Source organism: Nycticebus coucang, chromosome 13, assembly GCF_027406575.1.
Source record: "Nycticebus coucang isolate mNycCou1 chromosome 13, mNycCou1.pri, whole genome shotgun sequence".
Taxonomy (NCBI): domain Eukaryota; kingdom Metazoa; phylum Chordata; class Mammalia; order Primates; family Lorisidae; genus Nycticebus; species Nycticebus coucang.
Window position 1 is genome coordinate 75,361,280 of NC_069792.1, and position 19,365 is coordinate 75,380,644.

A 19,365-nucleotide genomic window follows, 5' to 3' on the forward strand; every position below is an offset into this window, starting at 1 on the left:
CTTTTCTTCACATTGATGCCAACATCTCTGGTTTGGGGATTTTGTGATGTGGGTTAATTTTACTCGAGTTAGATGACATCTCAAAGTGGTTTTGATTTGTATTTCTCTGATGATGAAGGATGAAGAGCACCATCATTTGATCTTCGATAAGCCAATTAAAAATATTCAGTGGGGAAAAGACTCTATTTAACAAATGGTGCTGGGTGAATTGGCTGATGACCTGTAGGAGACTAAAACTGGACCCACACCTTTCACCATTAACTAGGATAAATTCTCTTTGTACTGGATAAAAGATTTAAACTTAAGACATGAAACTATAAAAATACTAGGAAAAAGTGCAGGGAAAACTCTTGAAGAAATTGGCCTGGGAGATTATTTCATGAGGACAATCCCCCACCACCACCCCGGCAATTGAAGCAACACCAAAAATACATTACTGAGATCTGATCAAACTAAAAAGCTTCTGCACAGCCAAGAACACAGTAAGCAAAGCAAACAGAGAGCCCTCAGAATGGGAGAAGATATTTGCAGGTTATGTCTTAGACAAAGGTTTAATAACCAGAATTCACAGAGAACTCAAACATATTAGCAAGAAAAGAACAAGTGATCTCATCTCAGTGTGGAACTTGAAGAGAAACTTGTATGAAGAAGACAGGCATACAGCCTACAGACTCATGTGTGGTTCATTTAGAAAGACATCACTGCCCACTATTTGTTCACAAATAGTGCATCTTATCAATTGTATTTTCGCAAAGTGTTCACAAACAGTTATGTGACTATTCAATTTAGTACACATTAGTGTTTTTCAAATTTAGTTTTTTACACAACAGTTTTTTACTATATTCTTTTTAACGCTAATATGTGAAATCGAAGTTCTATAAAACAAACTCTGGGAAATAACCAGAAGAAATTCAAGTGTATGATAGATAATAATGATAAAAGGGTAAAAACATAAGCAGCTAGGTATTCACAGGGAAAACTTTCCATAGAAATTTAACAACTCAGAGCTTCAAGTTCAAAAAGTTTCAAAAAAAAGGTTCAAAAAATAATTACAGCAAAGTGATAAAGATGAAGAATTTAACAAAGCATTGACCTTATTTAATTATTTATATCCCAGTATAAATAATTATAAACTATATTTTACTGTTGTAAACCGTATACACTTTGGCGACTTATTTTAGACCTAACTATAAACTATGATTCATTCTATTTATACTTAAATGGATGTGAATGAATTTAATTTAGTACAAAATTGCATAGCTAAAATAAGAATTTCCAATAAATTTTTAAGAGCTATTAAACTCTACCAATATTTCAAAGTAGGAATATAACCTTCTATAGTTTTAAATTAATGGGCAAAACTAGGTTAAAAGACATTTTAATAACAGAAAATTGCATCTGTGAAGATCATAGACTAACTTACTTTCAGCAATTATCTATTCTGCTTGGAAAAATTGAGTAGAACTTTATGGTAATTTACTGCCATTGATGAGGAAAACATGAATCATATGGAAAGACATCATATTCAAGCAGTTGTCCATTACTTTATATGTATGATTTGATTCAATTAAGAATATAGATGTTATAAATGGTATTATAGAAGTTATAAACAGAAACTGAAAGAACATAAAATTCTTCAGAAGTTACTGCAATAGAAATTTCATGAATTTTGGTCTTTTTGGTATATGAACTCTGTAATCCAAGATGATTTGAAAATATAAGTAAAAAATGGTTTATAAAATGATTATGCTCAATAAATACCCATACACAGATTATATACATTTTTCTTTAGTTCTTTTGAGTGGCTCTTCAAAATTAACTATTGAAAAGATTTTTAAAGACCTATGTACTTTACATCTGAAAACTTTCCATGGAAAGTTTATCTAGCATTGAGCAAAATTGTCTAGATTATCAATATCTAATTTTTTTCTTTTTACATGTACATTTTAAAGCACATAGAGGTAGTGAGTAGAATTATGGTTACCAGTGGCTGAGAAGGCCAGTGAGGAGGGGAGATGAAGAAGGGCTTGTTAATGGTACAAAAATACAGTTATATAGAAAAAATGAGATCTAGTGTTTGTTACACAATACAGCAACGATATTAAGCAATATCTAATGCATATTTCAAAATAAATCCTGAGTGAATTTGAAATGCTTCCAAGAAAAGGAAATGGTAAATGTTTGAGATGATGACTGTCCCAATGGTCCTAATTTGTTCATTGCACACTGCATGCTCTTACCAATATATCCTATGGACACCAGACATATGTACAATTAGTATGGATCCATAAAAGTTAAAAACTAAAATAAAGAAAAGATAAAACATTTTGTTGATTATTTAACTTCACATTTTAAGTAGTTTCTTTTGCCTAACTCTAAATATTTTAAATATACTTTTTTTTTTTTTTTTTTTTTTTGCAGTTTTTGGCCAGGGCTGGGTTTGAACCCACCACCTCTGGCATATGGAGCTGGCGCCCTACTCCTTTGAGACACAGGCACCACCCACATTTTAAATATACTTTTAATTAAATCATTAAATGTAATCAGCAGGATAATCTAATACAGTAGTCCTCTGCACCACTGCCACCTGGAATTTTGCTTTCCTCAGTTTTAGATACCTTTGGTAAAACTTAGTGCAAAAATATTACACAGAAAGTTCTAGAAAGAAACAATTAATAAGTTTAAATTGCTGCCTGTTCTGAAAAGCATGATGAAATCTTTCCACTCTGCTCTGCCCAGGAGTTGAATCATTCCTGTGCCCAGCATCCACACTGTATATGCACTTATATATCCACCTGTCCCTAAGACACTTAGTGGTGGTCTCTCATCAGATTGAACAAACTGTATACACCAGGTATAGAGTTCAGGAGTCTCCATGATTTCAGGCATTCACTGGAAACCTCGAAGTAAAAATATGGGGTGGGAGGGCTATGGTATTCCGAGTTAGTATTTAAGAAAAGGAGCCTATTCTAATGTTTAAGGTTTCCTGATATCAAATAGAGTCTTACTGAAATATGATATTGAATTCTATGTTGATTCATCTGTTATGTTTGGAAATGTGTCATCACACAATGTTTGATCACTTCAATATCTCTCATTAAAATGACTGACCAACAAATAGCCTCTTTTGAAAAATAATTTTAACTCTGAAACAGATATATATATATATGTATATACATACATATCAATTTATCTTCTCCCATAGAATTGAAATTCTTTTGCGTAAAAGTAAGTACTCTTTTAAACACATCAAAATATTATCAATATTATACCTGTTATTCATTGAATGCCTATTGTGTCAGAAGCTCATATGATACTCTGTATATATTATTTTATTCCTAACAACACTATGAAGTAAGAATAATTATTACCTCAATTTTATGGATGAGAAAAATGAGATTTAGAAACATCATGGATGTCATCCAGTGTAAGTATCCTTATAGGGATAACAATTCAACAAATATTTTTCTTTGCATCTTCTTTATACAACTAAACAATGGTTTAGTTTCTTCCAGAGAGAGAAAAAAGCAAACAGAATTTAACAGTCTTGGTAAGTATAAGGATCTGTAGGCCTTTTATTAAAAATGTATATTCTAGAACCCTGGTACAGAGTCTGATTCAGGATATGTTAACTGGGGACATGAATTCTACATTTTAATATGTTCTCTAGATCAGTGGTTCTCAACCTGCGGGTCGCCACCCTTTGTAACAATGAAAATATATCCTGCATACCAGATATTTACATTACGATTCATAACAGTAGCAAAATTACAGTTATGAAGTAGCAATGAAAATAATTTTATGGTTGGGGGTCAGCACAACATGAGGAACTGTATTAAAGGGTCACGGCATTAGGAAGGTTGAGAACCACTGCTCTAGATGAATCTGATGTGTGTGGTTCGTTGGCAGTTTGATAAACACATATCAATGCACGAGATCACTAATAAATTGATATTTCATGAAGTCTAATACACAAGACCAGCCTTAGAAAACTTTTAAAAAGGTTAAGAAAATAACTAATATGTGATTGTATAGGGGAGGATAAAATGAAAAGAAATGAGACTCAAACATTAGGATTATCTTGAAACAATATTGAAAAAAATACAAGTATAAACTTTGAGAAAATGTCTAGATTATTAGATCAAATTTACTGTAGCATAGATATAGGGTCCAGAGCTATGGTTTGAGGTAATTGTGGAATAAAAATATGACTCCAAACTGCAGGGAGGTGGGATACAGCCTTTGAAATTTCAAGCTAAGTTTTCTGAACTTCACGATATACCAGTTGGCTTTGACAATATCACAGGCTATAGTTAAATGAATAAATGCTTGTAGCTGGTCCAAGACATATATGCCTCTTCTCTCTCTCTCTCTCTCTCTCTCTCTCTCTCTCTATATATATATATATATATATATATATATATATATAACTTGTGCATATGTTATGTTATATGGCAAAAGGGATTTTGAAAATATAATTAAGTTAAGGACTTTAAGATAGATAAACTTCTTCTTTTTTTTTTTTGTAGAGACAGAGTCTCACTTTATGGCCCTCAGTAGAGTGCCATGGCATCACACAGCTCACAGCAACCTCCAACTCCTGGGCTGAAGCGATTCTCTTGCCTCAGCCTCCTGAGTAGCTGGGACTACAGGCGCCCGCCACAATGCTCAGCTATTTTTTTTTTTTTTTTTTTTTTGGTTTGCAGTTCAGCCAGGGCCGGGTTTGAACCTGCCACCCTCAGTATATGGGGCTGGCGCCTTACCGACTGAGCCACAGGCGCCGCCCTATAGATAAACTTCTATTATCGAGGTAGGATATCCAAGCCAATCACACAGGCCTTTAAAAGCAGAGAAATGTCCTCATCTGGAATCAGAGATGTGCTGAAGAAGGCAACAGATGGATATACCAGAAAGAAATCAAAGAGATTCCCAGAGTGAGAAGTATTCAGTGCACCACTTTCTGCCTCTAAGATATTAGAGTCCACGTGCAGAGAGGAAAGAAATATGTAAGAGATATGGACAGCCCCCAGCTGGTAGCCAGTGAGGGAACAGGGATTTCAGTCCCACAACCTCGAGGAACAGAATCCTAGCAATGGTCTGAACAGATGGCGAAATACATTTTTCCCAAAGCCTTGTGATAAGAGCCCAATCTACCAACATTTTTATTTTAGCCTTGTGAGACTCTGAGAAGAGAAAGCAGCACAGATAGCCAGGATATTTTGATCTATAGAACCGTGAGATAATATGTTTTTCTTTCTTTTAAGTTATTAAAGCCATACCCCAAGATTGAGCAGCATGGTAACCCATCCTTCAGATACCTGACTAGGATCTTAAATGTTAAGTTACAACATCATGAACATACATTTAAGTGTTATATAATATATGAATTCATTTGCTCTGAAGCAAAAACAATGGATCAAAATTTAAATTGTACATGTACATATATGGGGAGCTATCAAAATATTTTTAAATATGGATCCATAAAACCTGACAGTGAAAACAAAAAAAGGCCAACAGAATAATTCCTAAGTACATTTTGAATATTCATAGTACTTACTAAAAGAATAAACTAGCCTTAAAAAAATCTTTTTGTTTTTGTGAAGAGAATACAGTCATTCTATTAAAGAGCCCTCCATAGAAAATGATTGCATTACGAACTCCTTCTTCATTATTGCCAAAATTATACCTTAAAATTAAACCTTTGCAGTTGTGGAGTTTTAAACTATGAATTAAGTTGCCAAGATTAAAAATATTCAACCATCATGAAAGCTCCTTGGAAAAATAATGATTATTACTATCACAATGGATAAAAGTAAGTCTTAGAATTCATCCTCCTCTGCTAGTCAAAAGGCAGTTCAGAAACGTATTAGGTAGAAAATAGTGCTCAAAACTGCTGCTATGTGATGTTATTTTGGGTATAAAACAGAATAAGTATTTTTATTCAATTATTTGCTAGAGGATATTTCTTTCCTAGTGATAAAAGTAACACCAGATGAAAAAAATCTTTAAAACTTTTTATACCTACAAAAATGTTAACCTTTACACTGTACCAGTTCTATTTTATACATAATTATTTTCTAGTGTTCCTTAAATGTATCATATTTTGAATTATTATATGCTTTAGAAAGTAACTGCCCTAATACTGTTTATGTATAACTTTATGACAGTACTAGACCTTTCATGATGAATGCTGGTACTATAGTTTGGGGGTAATAAATTTCAAATCTGATATAATCTTCCTCTCAGTAAAAGAATGACTCTTTCCTAAATTAGGTAGATATTTTATTGCTAAATCATATATATAACAAATTACAAATCCATTATTTCTATCTTAAATCTTCATGAATAAATTGCTTTGCCTTCATAAATGTTATTGCAATCATATTTTAAAAAACGAAACACATGCAGATTGTGTACATGTTAACCCCTCAGCAGAGGTGGACTCTATTCCGATAGAAAACAATTTTTCCATATATAAATTGTCTGAACTAAGATTTACAATCTTAAATAAACATTACAAATGACCTCCCATGTTCATATCAACTTTCAATGTCAAATTAATTTGTATCAAACGATTATGGGAAAAAAATAAAATAACCCTTCAGTTTTAAGAGCATTTTAGTTTAGTTTTTTTGTTTGTTCGTTTTTCTGTGTTTAAGGGATTATAGATCTGTCTTCCTGGAAATGCTGTCGTAGAAATGGAAGATTCCAACTCTTTTCTCCTTCTGGATTTTTTTCTCTTAACTTTAATTTTAGAAAGATGGTTTACTAGTTTGCCTTCTAGTAGACAATCAGAGCACAGGGTAGAATCTATGATGCCTGAATCACCGATCTGGTCTAAAGTCCTGTTACTCTCACATTTGAATTTACTTTTGTTAATCCTCAACCTTGTGGTAATTTCATGGTCTCACCTCCAAATATCTAAGGAAAAGATTTTCCTGTGCCAATGACATGGACAAAAAACATTAAATCCACTAACATTTTATTTTACATGAATGATTAATAATTAGATGAATCCGGGATAAGATTTGAGATACAATAATGAAGTATCACATTTTTCATGTTGAATCTTTTACCATTGACCCATTCTTGGAGAATTCTTGCTTGTGTACAATAAACTCACCAGTTATTTCTTTCATAGCACCATCACTTACCTTCATAATAGACTTTAAAGCCATGCGCGCTAACTGCAAAATCACTGGTCAAACGTAGTGAGAACACAGATTTGGTACTCGTCACTGGTGGTGGCAGATGGAATCCTGTTAACCTAAAAACAAAAGGGAATTTATTGTTGGAGACAGAGTCATTTTACGTAGTAGAATTTATGGAGGACTAGAAGTCATGTCATCAAAGCCTCAAGCTTATCGTGAGTATATGTGTATGTATTTATGACATGATCAGAAGTCATTCATCAAAAACAATGACTTTTGTGCATGTACATTTAAAGTACATGTAAATAAACATTTATTTATATACATTTATGTGAATTACTATTTATTATATATATATATCCCTTATATCATCTACATAAAATATTAATTCAAACTTGGGAAGATGAAAATTTCTGAAAGTATATATTTGTGCATATTTTATGCCATTAGTTTTAACAACTGAATATTTATACAAAAAGAGTGGAAATATGTAGTTAAATGTAATAATCAAAGAAGACATATTATCTACATATGAAATATTAAAACTGAAATGCCTGCAATTGACAAGTGATTTTGTTTTATCATATACCAAAATTGCAGTATGTTCTACTAAAATGAATAGTGCAAAATTACTTTTATGCTAAAACTTCATATGTCTATGTAATAAACATTTACCTCATGTATTTGATTCTAATTTATTACTTATTTTTCTAATAATATATTGCATAAAAATATAAGCTTGAATATATGAGGCCATTTATATTTGATACACTTCTAAAGATGAGGAAAATCAGAAATAAGAAAGAATACATTAATAAAATACAATTTTTAAAAAAAGAATGGAAATACTTTTTTTACTTTTTATTTCTTTTTATGTTCTTTTCCCATTTGAAGTTGTTATACCTTTTTATTTATTAATATATAAGAATTGTATAAAAAGAACAATACTGCTTTTATATATTGCTATTTTTGCCTAATACTATATGTGTAGGATTAACTTCTCTGAAATTACTATATATTTTCAATGCTGTATAGTAGCAGTTCTCAAGTTTGTCTCTAAAAAATATACTCTAAAAAATAAGATAAGCTATGGCATATACTCTAAAAAATAAGACAAGCTATGGCATAAATCTATCAATATATTCCCCTATTAAATGCAAAACTAGGATAATTTTAAAGTGTACATTTATTACTTAATTTTCAAATAATGAGAATAAACCCATTACATGTTGACACAAATTATATTTTAGTATGCATTAACATTTTCCAAAACAACAGCAAAAAAAATAAATAAGAATGCATTGCATTAAAAAATAAATCTCCTTAATGTCTGCCTTAGTAGAAAGTTCCCAGAATCTCATATCTGTCTTTATTCACTGTTTTGCAATGTGTTGTTTTAATTGATGGATGGGAAAAACACCTGACCTCATTTAGTTGGTATTTTAGCTAGTATTCTGATAGCGTTTGCAGTTAAATGTGGGTACTTCTTCCTGGGTACTCTACAAACACATGACAAGTTAGTTGCAATGTTGAATTCTAAACTATTTACAAATATTAACAGATACTGTTTTAAAACTCTGTAATACTGAAAACCATTAATCCACCTGTCCTTATTATAAATCTTTTTTACCCATGCACTCTTTTTTTCTTAACCATCAAGCATTGGTCATCTGAAAGATGTTGCTTCACAGGGTTGTAGAGATCTTCCAAATACTGAGTTGGGGTCTTATTCTTGCTCAGACTGGTCTCGAACTCCTGAGTTTCTGCAATCCATCTGCCTTGCCAGCCCAGAGTGCTATGGTTACAGTTATTATTTTAAGTAAAAGGAGCATTCCACTAAAAAAGTGGATTGTATAGCAATAATGTCACTGATTATAGGCAAAAGCAGAATTTTTGTGTGCTTTCCTTTTTTTTTTTGTAGTTTTTGGCCATGACTGGGTTTGAACCTGCCACCTCTGGCATATGGGGTTGGCACCCTACTCCTTTGAGCCACAGGCGCCACCCTGTGCGCTTTACTTTTTGTCACATGATCATGGAAAAAGAAGAGTCCCATAGAATGGAGATTTAGTGAAATAAATTATTATCTATAGCTTCAACAAGGAATTTTTGAAGTAAAACTGGAATTTTTTTTTTTACATTGGAAATGTGTGGCAATAAAGAATATGACAACTGAAGACCACTGGTACTCACTTGAGATCACTAATTGCGTTATGCTAAAGCACAAGGACATTTGCCCACCACTATTTTTGTACCTTGAAGGCAGATGCCAATGCCTAAAAAAAAGGTGAATAATATCTCAGTTTTGTTATGGAAATACTTTTTACCTTGTGGATACCCTGAAAATGTCTCAGGAGCCTCATGCGTCCATGTACTAAATTACAAGGGCTGCTTCTCTATAGGAATCAGTTACATAAACATACTACCATTTGTTTATTCCTTATAGTATCAGTGAACACTTGTGGCATGTTTGTAATTTGTTCAATGTGCTTTCATTAATATCCTTGTGAAAGTCTTTTCTGATACATTTTGTAACAGCTTCTCTAGCCTCTAGAGTACTTAAGTCCTAAAGCTTTCATTTTTCTTCTTACTACCTAAGCTACATCCTACAAGGAGCATAATGAAATTGTTTTCAAACTTCCTGTCTTGATTTCTTATTTGGCCTTTGTTGGAAGAATATCTCAAATTATGAACACATAGTGTATCTCCAGTTATATTTTATAAGTGTATATCTGTATACACAGTGTGTATTTTATAAGTGTATATCTGATTTGCAGTATAGTCAGACGTACAAGGATGTCAAACCCCGGGGGCCACATGTGAATAATATGAGGACATTTTTGCTTATTTGTGGTGGTAGATATTATGAAAATTGTGCGCAGACTTTTTTTTTTCCTCATCTGCTCACTAGTGTTTGTGTACTTAATGTGCGGCCCAAGACACTCTTCTTTTTCCATTGTGACACAGAGAAGCCAAAAGGTTGTATATCCCAAAAGCTTTATAAGTCAAATGTTAAAAATACTTTTATTATATGTATATTATTTTCCTAGTCCTGATCAAAGTTGCCATACATTTAACCCATTATAACCTCACAGACATGTAGAACTGGGCAAAGCATCGCTCAGCTGGATCTTTGCTTAGAGCCTTAGAGTTTCACAGGCTGAAATGTAGGTGTGGAAGGACTGAAGGCTCAGGGTCATGCAGTATCAACTTCCACTTCCATGTAAGGATGTTGCTAGAATTCAGTTCCAAGCATTTGTAGGATGGAACAAAGGAAGGTCCCTGTTTCCTTGCTGGCTCTTGATGTGGGGTTATCCCGAGTGTAGGAGGCTGACTGCACTCCCTGTCTTGCGCCTCCCACCTCCTTCTTTTCTTCTATCTTCAGAACAAGTAATGGCAGCCCGAGTCCTTCTTCTAATCTCTGTCTTCCCCTTTCCCTCAAGTACATGCTGCTGCCTCTTTTGCCTCCAGCTCAAGAGAGCGCTTTGTTTTTAAGGGCTAAAGTAAGTAGATTATGCCCCAAAGCATAATCCAGCTGCTTCCCTATCTTTACTTCTGTAACCTTAATTTTGCATGCAAAGTTCCTTTTGCCATGTGCTATAACCTATTTGGGTCAAGGAGTAGCTAGGAGGTTGTTAAATAAACAATTTTCTAGATGTTTTTCAACTTCACTTCTTAACATATTGATGTGAAAATAAAATAGTTCTCCCTTTAAATATTTAGAGTATTTCTTCTCAAATGAATGAAGAATGTTGTCAGGAAAAGAAAAGACAGATGGTTTTGAAAACACGACAGTCTCAAAGTCTATCTATTTCATTATCGGTTTATGATGATATTACTTTTGATATTATGTCGTGAATAATGGCCTTCCGAAGATGCCCCTGCAATAATCCCTGGAATTGTTGGCTGTGTTACGATACATGACAAAAGGAACTTTGCAGAATGATTAACACCTGGTTAGCATCTCATTGCTTGACAAATTCATTAAATTGAAACATTAAATATTTGAAATATACTGCACACATTAACAAAGACATTATTAGATATACAATTGCACATTTTTACTCAGGAATATTATAACAATGTAATATTTTTAGGCAATATTTACAGCACCATTATCACTAAGTTATTCAAGATAGTAGTGAAAGATGTGAGGAATTTTTCACTTTTAGCCCAAGCTAGTTTTCTGTAATTATAATTAAATAATCAGCATGGAGCAGTGTGCCGTCTGATGAGAGATTTGTTGTGTTTTTCAGTTCAATACACAAGTGAAGAAGACATAAGTTTTTATATCTATTTTCATATGACAATTGTATCTTGAAGATTTATGATAACATGTTGTATTTTCTCTCGTAATTCATTGCATGATTGATTTGGAAAAAAGACTCATTTATTAAAAACTTAGTTTAGTAATTTTATGGACACTGTTATTTAATAAGCATCTCTATTTCTCCTTTGAATACTAAGCTTCAAGAACTCAGTAGTTAGACTCCCTGTTCTGCTGTCACTGTTTCCGTAGTGCATGTTATGTTAGCGGCCCTCGGGAAATGCCTATTTCATTAATAAATTGAAGTGGTAGGAGAAGGCTGATGCCATCTGAACACTTTTCTTTTTCAAACCAAAAAAGAATCTTTTTCTTCTAACAGTTTACTTCAATTGTTAAGAAAATCTGCCTAGTTGACATAGAGACTCTTGTTCAGACAGAATATTATTTCTCCATCTCAACTTCAACAATTAAAGAGAGATTATATATCTCGTGTGCATCTCTTTGAAATATCTTTCCATATGTAAGTATTGTGATTTTAAAACTCATTTCAGGTAAAGCTAATATAATTTTAATCTTTAAAATATGAATTATACATTTATAATATTTAAACATATATATTTTCCCCTTGCTCTAACATATTTTCTAGGTAATATTAGAACATAATGTTTTATAAATGGGCATAATTTTTTTCTACAGAATCATTTGTACAGATTCAAATATTTATAAAATTTAGAGTTTTGTATATGTCGTTTGAACAGTTATCAATTATATTTTCTTTACATTGATGTATGATAAAATTGCATACTGAATGGCCTTTCACGTTCCTTTGAAAAGAGACTAGAGTCCAAGTGAATTTCCTTGATTTATGATTGAATAAATGACACCTCAAAAATAATCACTAAATTGTTTAAATTCATGCATCTGGTAGGCATTGGAGCAAGGATATAAATTCATAATTTCAGTCTCATATTCTCAGCTTTCCTTCCTATGATTTTCCTGTGGGGAAAATAATTTTTCTATAAAGGCATAAGGCATTTCCAATTCATTTTTCTTTCTACACAATGCCCATATAAGTCTCCTCACAAGTTTTTGGAATAAGTAACATGATTTTATTCACGGCAGAACTTTAATTAGTTAAGGCAGGTAAGAACTGTGTCATGATTATAGAGTCATTGAATTAAAGGTCAGGAGGGCAATGGGGAACCATCGTCTTTTGCAGTTTTTGTTACCTTATAGCAAAGATCATAAGTGCTTAGCAAAGATATTTCCCAACAGAAAAAGTAAATACTATTAGCAAACAGAAATGTCAGGGTAACATGATATTTCTAGAATCATGCACTGTAAATTTCCTTAGCATATTTTTAATAAAAATTAAAAATTTAGAGAAAGGGTCTAATAAAGAATTGAAATATATTAATTCTTCTAAGTAGTAACTTTGTTTTGTGCCATGACAACAATCACCATTTTCTCTCACTCTAAATTTGACTTTCAAAAATACAAGTAATCTCAGATTTAAGAACAATAATTTATTTTGAATACAAATAGCTTCTTTGAAAATTCAAAGAATTTCCTCCATTTTTCACATTTTCTTTATTTGGTTAATACTTTGTTACGAGCCAGGACTGGAGGTCTATGGCTATTTTTCCAGTACGTTTTCTCATCTGGCAATGTTTTACCTTATTTTTTCCATCTTCCATTTAATAGTTTCTAAGTTACAGTACCTGTCCTCCTTTCCACATTCATCTGCAATCATTTGTTGGTATGTTGTATTATACTAGACAACAGACTCTTATTATTATTTTTTTTCTTGAGATGGAGTCTCACTTTGTTGCCCTCTGTAGGGTGCTATAGTGTCATAGCTCACAGTAACCTCAAACTCTTGGGCTCAAGTGGTTCTCTTGCCTCTCAGCCTCCCTAGTAGCTGGGACTACAAGTGCCTGCCACAACACCCAGCTATTTTTTTTTGTTTAGCAGGCCTGGGCCGGAATCGAAACTACCCGTCCAGGTGCACGTGGTGGGTGCCTTAACCACTGAGCTATGGGTGACCCCCACACAAGAGACTCATAAGGGACTATTGTACATTTGAAAGATCAGACAAATGGGGCATGTGATGCTGTCACTTTTCATGACTCATTTTGGATGAAAACATTCTTGAAACATTTCCTCTTAAAAAAATTCATAATCATTAACAATGTTTAATACTACAAGGAGTAACTAGAATTAAATAATTAACATATCTATATCAATAACTAATATGAGTACTAAAGTAATTGGTAATCAATTCAAAATTGATAGAAAATTTAATTGCAAGAAATCCATTTAAAATGTTAATGCACATGCTCTTCAAATAAGGTGTATGTTTAAGAATTTTTTCCCAATGAATGGGAATTAACACGTTCTATTACAATTTAATGTGATGGAAAGTCTTAAAGCATCAGAGTTAGTGAATTCGAATGATACCTGTCTTATTATCTAAATACTACTTTAACCTTCTAGGAGAGTTGAGGATCAGGAATGACTGGATTCATATTATCTTTAACAGAAAAATTAAAGGACTTTAAAATATGTATATAAATTTAAAATATCTCTCAGTTGATGAAAATATTAAACACTATATTTTGTTTAAAAAATGAGTATACATTCCATATTGTTGAACTAGAATGTGATTTAAGCATGTTATTAATGATAATGAAATAGGAGAAAAACAGAAATGGAGGGAGGAAGAGCAAGAGAGGAGAGAAAAGGAGAGAGGAAGGAATGAGAGGTTGAAAGACAGAGAAAGGGGGGCAGGGAGAGAGAGAAAGAGTGCTTTATTTAAAAACAGAAGTGGTGATATTACCTAAATCCTAAGATTCTGTGAATATTAAATAAGAGAATCATGTGCAATAATTGTGCATTTTGTCATTAAATGTTAGTTTCGTTAGCGATGTGAAAATCCATTGTCCCTTCCTCTGTACTCTGCGTCCTTCCATTGCTAAGATAAATTGAAAATGATTTTATTTTAGCACAATCACAGTGATTTAGGATTACTAACAGCAAGATTGTTAGACATAAAATATCTTACAATTTTACCTTAGTTCACCAGTTCTTAAAAATGATCCAGATATATACAGGGAACTCTTGGCCGAAACACTCTATTAACCTATTTAATAGCAAAATGAACAGGAAACCACAGGAACAAGATGATATTTAAAGTAATTGGCTGTTCTGTAAAAGTAAATCATGCATACGCTATTGATATTTGGTCCGTGAAGCACAGCGCAATAATTCATGGCTGTGACAAAATGTCAGTCCTAGTAATATTAAAGGAAAGGATGGTTATGGCAACATTTGAATAATTATATCATTTATTGAGCATAAAACAGCTGAGCATCTAACAAATATAAAATTCCAGAAAGAAACATCATTTGTGAGAAAGGTAAATTTGGTGTGTTGGCAACATGTACTTGGTATAGCCCTAGATACGAAAATGGAAATAGGTAACTACACACACACACACACACACACACACACACACACACACACACACACACAGAGATAGGAAAAGGGATTATGTAGACATGGATATGATATAGACAGAAATGTAGGCGACCAACACTCATTTCTACTCTTTTCTATTATCCTCACGTCATTGAAGAGCTTGTAAATCTTGGAATTACACTCACCAGACTACCCGGTTTTCCCGAAAATAAGACATCCTCCGAAAATAAGACCTACTTACAGGAAAGATAAGAAGTCCCCTGAAAATAAGACCTAGCACATCATTGGGAGCACACCTTAAAATAAGACACTGTCTTATTTTCGGGGAAACAGGGTACCTCGCTTTGTCAATAGTGTTTCCTATTAGATTTTTGCCAATGACACACTTCCATAAGACTTGGAATATGAATAAAAGTATAAGCTCTCATATGTCTTGGAAAGTAGGTACATGAGGTTCAGCAGGTGTTGAACTTTACCCATTGGCTTATCACTATTCTTGTCAAAAACAACCATTATGTTTATGTAACAACTGAGCTCATCTGGTATTTCCCTAACACATTTTCCTACACAGTGTTCATTTCCTGAAAATCATTGAAGGCTCTCACTGATTTTATACTCCAGCCTTAAACACAAAATTCCTGTTCTTCAATATTTCCCTGCTTGTAGTATTCAAGTTTTTCTTTTCTTTTCTTCTACTTCTTCTTCTTTTTTTTTTTTAATTTTCTGATACTTGGGGCATGCACAGGACTATAAAACCAGTACCCAATGGAGAAAACATTTTCTTTTTTTAAAAAAAAATAGCTTAACAATACTCTTAACACAGTATATCTGGAATCATCATATTTCTATAAAATGTATTCCTTACAGTGACACTGCAGTTTCGTCAAGATCAATTTGTTATTTCTAGTAATATATTACTAGAAATTTCCTTAAAAAATCAACTTTTCCAATGTGTTCTTTTACTACTGCAAATACTTCATACCTCAAAACTTCTAAAATGCCCACTTTTCTTTTCTTTTTCCCATCAATTTATTGATATTTAGGGCTGTAAGTGACTATAGTTTAAAAGGCAGACTAGTTGAACTGATAAAACTGGAAGTACAGGAAAATTTTATTGGGTAATGAATCCATTTCAGAGGTTTAAATCTATCGTGTAATGTTTACAGCTCGCATAAACTCCTGCAAATGCTAGTGAATGTGTTTTAGTAAGCTGTGGAATCTTTAGAAGTTGACGCTGACAACAGTGAGTTGTATTCTAGAATATGCAATTGAAAAAATGTGTATTTTACTGCTTACTAGCTGTTTGATATTAAGTAAGTTATTTTATCCCAGAAACTAGATAAAATGAGGTAAATATTTAAAATTATCCATATTTATGTTATGAAAATTATTTGTGATAATTATTTTAAAAACTTGCCACAGTGCCTGACACATAATGAATAATATTAGTTTGGGCATATTTATTTTGATGATGACCCTACCCAGGATTCATCCGATTCTGAAAAACACATTCAGTGATAATTCCCAGGCTGGAATATCAATTTCAATATTTCTATTTACTATTGTGTGACATTAGTTAGGTTACCTTTTTCTCTTTCTGTTTCCTCACTTGCTAAATGTAGATGAAAATAGTATGTACTCCTTAAGTCCCTGTCTAATTTAAATAAATTAATACAAGTACATCACTTGGAAAAATACCTGGAATTTAGCAAGCCTACGGCAGTGTTTGGTGCTGCTGCTATCCACTTCTGACAAAGATGACAGGTCTGAGAATTTAAAAAGTCCTTTCACATACCAATCAGAGTTTTTTCCTTGCGCACCCAATTATTGACAATTCTAACAAACTTGAAGTGTTTCAATCTAATGTAATCTTTCTTCAAGTATATGCTATTATGCTCTACCAGGTTGTTTACTATTTTTTTGCAAAATTTAGCATTCCTAACTCTTTTGATCGTTTCGGATAGACAATTAGCAAATACTCATCACATGCTATTTACTTAAGGTAAATTTAAGTCAAAAGTATGACTAACAAAGAGATGACAGCATGGATAGTGGTGTTCAATCAGGAAGGCAGAGAGGGAGAGAGGGAGAGAAATACTAAGAAACAAAGTCTTTTGGAACTTAGATGCCTTGAGATTGAGTCAAGTGGTTTCCTCTGATAAGTCCTGCCTTCCTTTTGAGGGTGCATGTCAAAGATATTTCTCAGACAGTATTAAACATACTTTAACATGTGAATTTGAATGTATTTCTTTCTGGGTCCTCTATATTCAGTAAGAAAAAAAAGAAAAGAAAAGAAAACACATGTTCCTACAAATGCATACTCTACTTTCTCCATATTGACAACTATCTGTTTGACGTACTTAGTCAACCTACAGCAACAGGAGTTAAACTCAAAATGTACAGTTCCTTTTATTTTCAAGAAATGTACTACTAACAGAGAACCTCTTAGATTTAGCAAAATATGAAATGTAAATGACTTATCTTACTCTCTATGCATTTCAAACACACACACATAAAATTTAGAAGTGTGAAATGTCTTCTGTTAATTTTCTCTAGGCATTAAAGGGTTTGCATATACAATCTATGTCATGACATAATACATAATAGATGTATACATAAGCTATTTTCTTTGTGATGTGTTCCATGATGAAGGCAAATCATAATTTGTTTATCCTAAAACTTTTGGTAATATTTGAGGTTCTATGACACTCACCGGTGTTGTAGGTTTAAAAATATTTAGAAGAGAGGTATATTATGTTACAGAAAGTACATAGAAGGCTACCATTGGAGATTATGAATAAGGCTTTATGATGTCAATAATTAAGATGTTTTGATAAAAATACTATACCATTTAATCTAGCTTTTCTAAAATTTGGGAAAGCAGAGATTAATTTTTCTGAATTCAATGTTGTGTTCATAAAGCTATTAGACAGAAGTGATTGAGAATTGACAACTACTATTACAAGATTCAAATCGCCATTAATGACCTTCTTTGTGCCCAAAACAACTTAGAAAAATGTTGCCACTGCCCTTGAAATGATCTCTTTGTGTGTGTGTGTGTGTGTGTGTGTGTGTGTGTGTGTAGGTGCATCTATTCATATAACTAATGAAAAACATAGCATCCAAAGCCCTTTTTCATTTTAGGTTAAACAAAAATGCAATCTGTCTTTATTAGAATACATTATAAGAAAAATATTCATATGAGAATTCAGTGACATAGAACGTGCATGCAGTGACTTTTCTGCCTAATTTGTGAATGAATTCAGACATAATTTATGAATTAATTTAGTTTTATAAGATGATTATTTTTCTAGTCAAATGCTAAATCATTCAGTCAATTAATATGCTATGTTAAAATAATAATCATAGGTCAGATACAAACATTTACAGGAACAACTGGTTAAAGAATTACTCTTAATGCTGTTACACATAAATTACTCTTTATGCTGTTATGAACTATTTCATTCTGTTGAAGTATTTTTATATTACCTATTTATATTATCAAACTAAAATAATTTTCTACTTCACAACTTTCATGATTTAGTTCAATAAATACTAGCAAATATAATTATAATGTTATGAATACATATTATTTTAGAATAATGCCTTCATATATTTGAATGTCCTATTTTTCACCATCCTCAGGATTCTTATGACATTTACTAACATGGAATACGGCAATTTAATGATATTTTAATAAACTAATAAATACATATTTTGGTTTTCATGAAACATGGACATATGACTTGAAATTACAATAAATGTTGCACTATTATTTATCTGTCTTAACCATAAAAGCCTGTCATAATACATGTGATTTTTCCCCATATTTGTAAGTAAATATGATGGCATTAACACTGAGTGATAGGACTAAAGTAACTCATGATAATGTTACAATCATTTAACATTCTCGTGATAAATATGGTGTGAACTTACTGGGAGACTTAAAGAAAATTTTATTTTTTACCTTGTATTTAAGGACAGCTATTGAAAAATCTTGTTTTGTTTTTTTTAAAAGTTAGTGAAGTTCCTGTATTAGAAGTAAAGCTAATGTATCCAGGAGTCCCATATGGAAAAAATAGAAAATAGTAAATACTTTCTATAAGGCTAATGGCCATATATCTATAACATGTTTTGTCAACTTAATTCCAAATAATGTTTTACATTTAAATGCACTGTACTCGCTGAGTCATTAAATATATTTTGTTGCTATAATCTATTAAATTAAATATTCCACTACTACATGTACATGAATGACTTAATTTAATTTTGATTAACAAAGATAGTCACACTATTTTGAATCATAATTCAGCATGCTAATTAAACTATTTATATCAACGAAGTTATTGGCTATTTTGTATTAAGTCATCAGAACTATTGTAACTAATAGAATAATGTTAAATGCTACCAGTTATTACATTCTTACTATGAATCAAGTGTTCAGCATACATTATTTCATTACCCCTCATA

The 19,365-nt window shown here is 32.2% G+C and overlaps 1 protein-coding gene across 3 annotated transcripts in view; it reads right to left on the reverse strand.

Annotated features, from left to right (window-relative positions):
- Positions 1-19,365, reverse strand: part of CSMD3 (CUB and Sushi multiple domains 3) — a 1,164,849-nt gene that overhangs the window by 1,009,312 nt on the left and 136,172 nt on the right. For all 3 annotated transcript variants that reach the window (XM_053559351.1, XM_053559349.1, XM_053559348.1), the window contains exon 3: positions 7,155-7,267. In XM_053559351.1, coding sequence (XP_053415326.1) covers positions 7,155-7,267 — 113 coding nt within the window. The remainder of the gene's footprint in view (positions 1-7,154; positions 7,268-19,365) is intronic.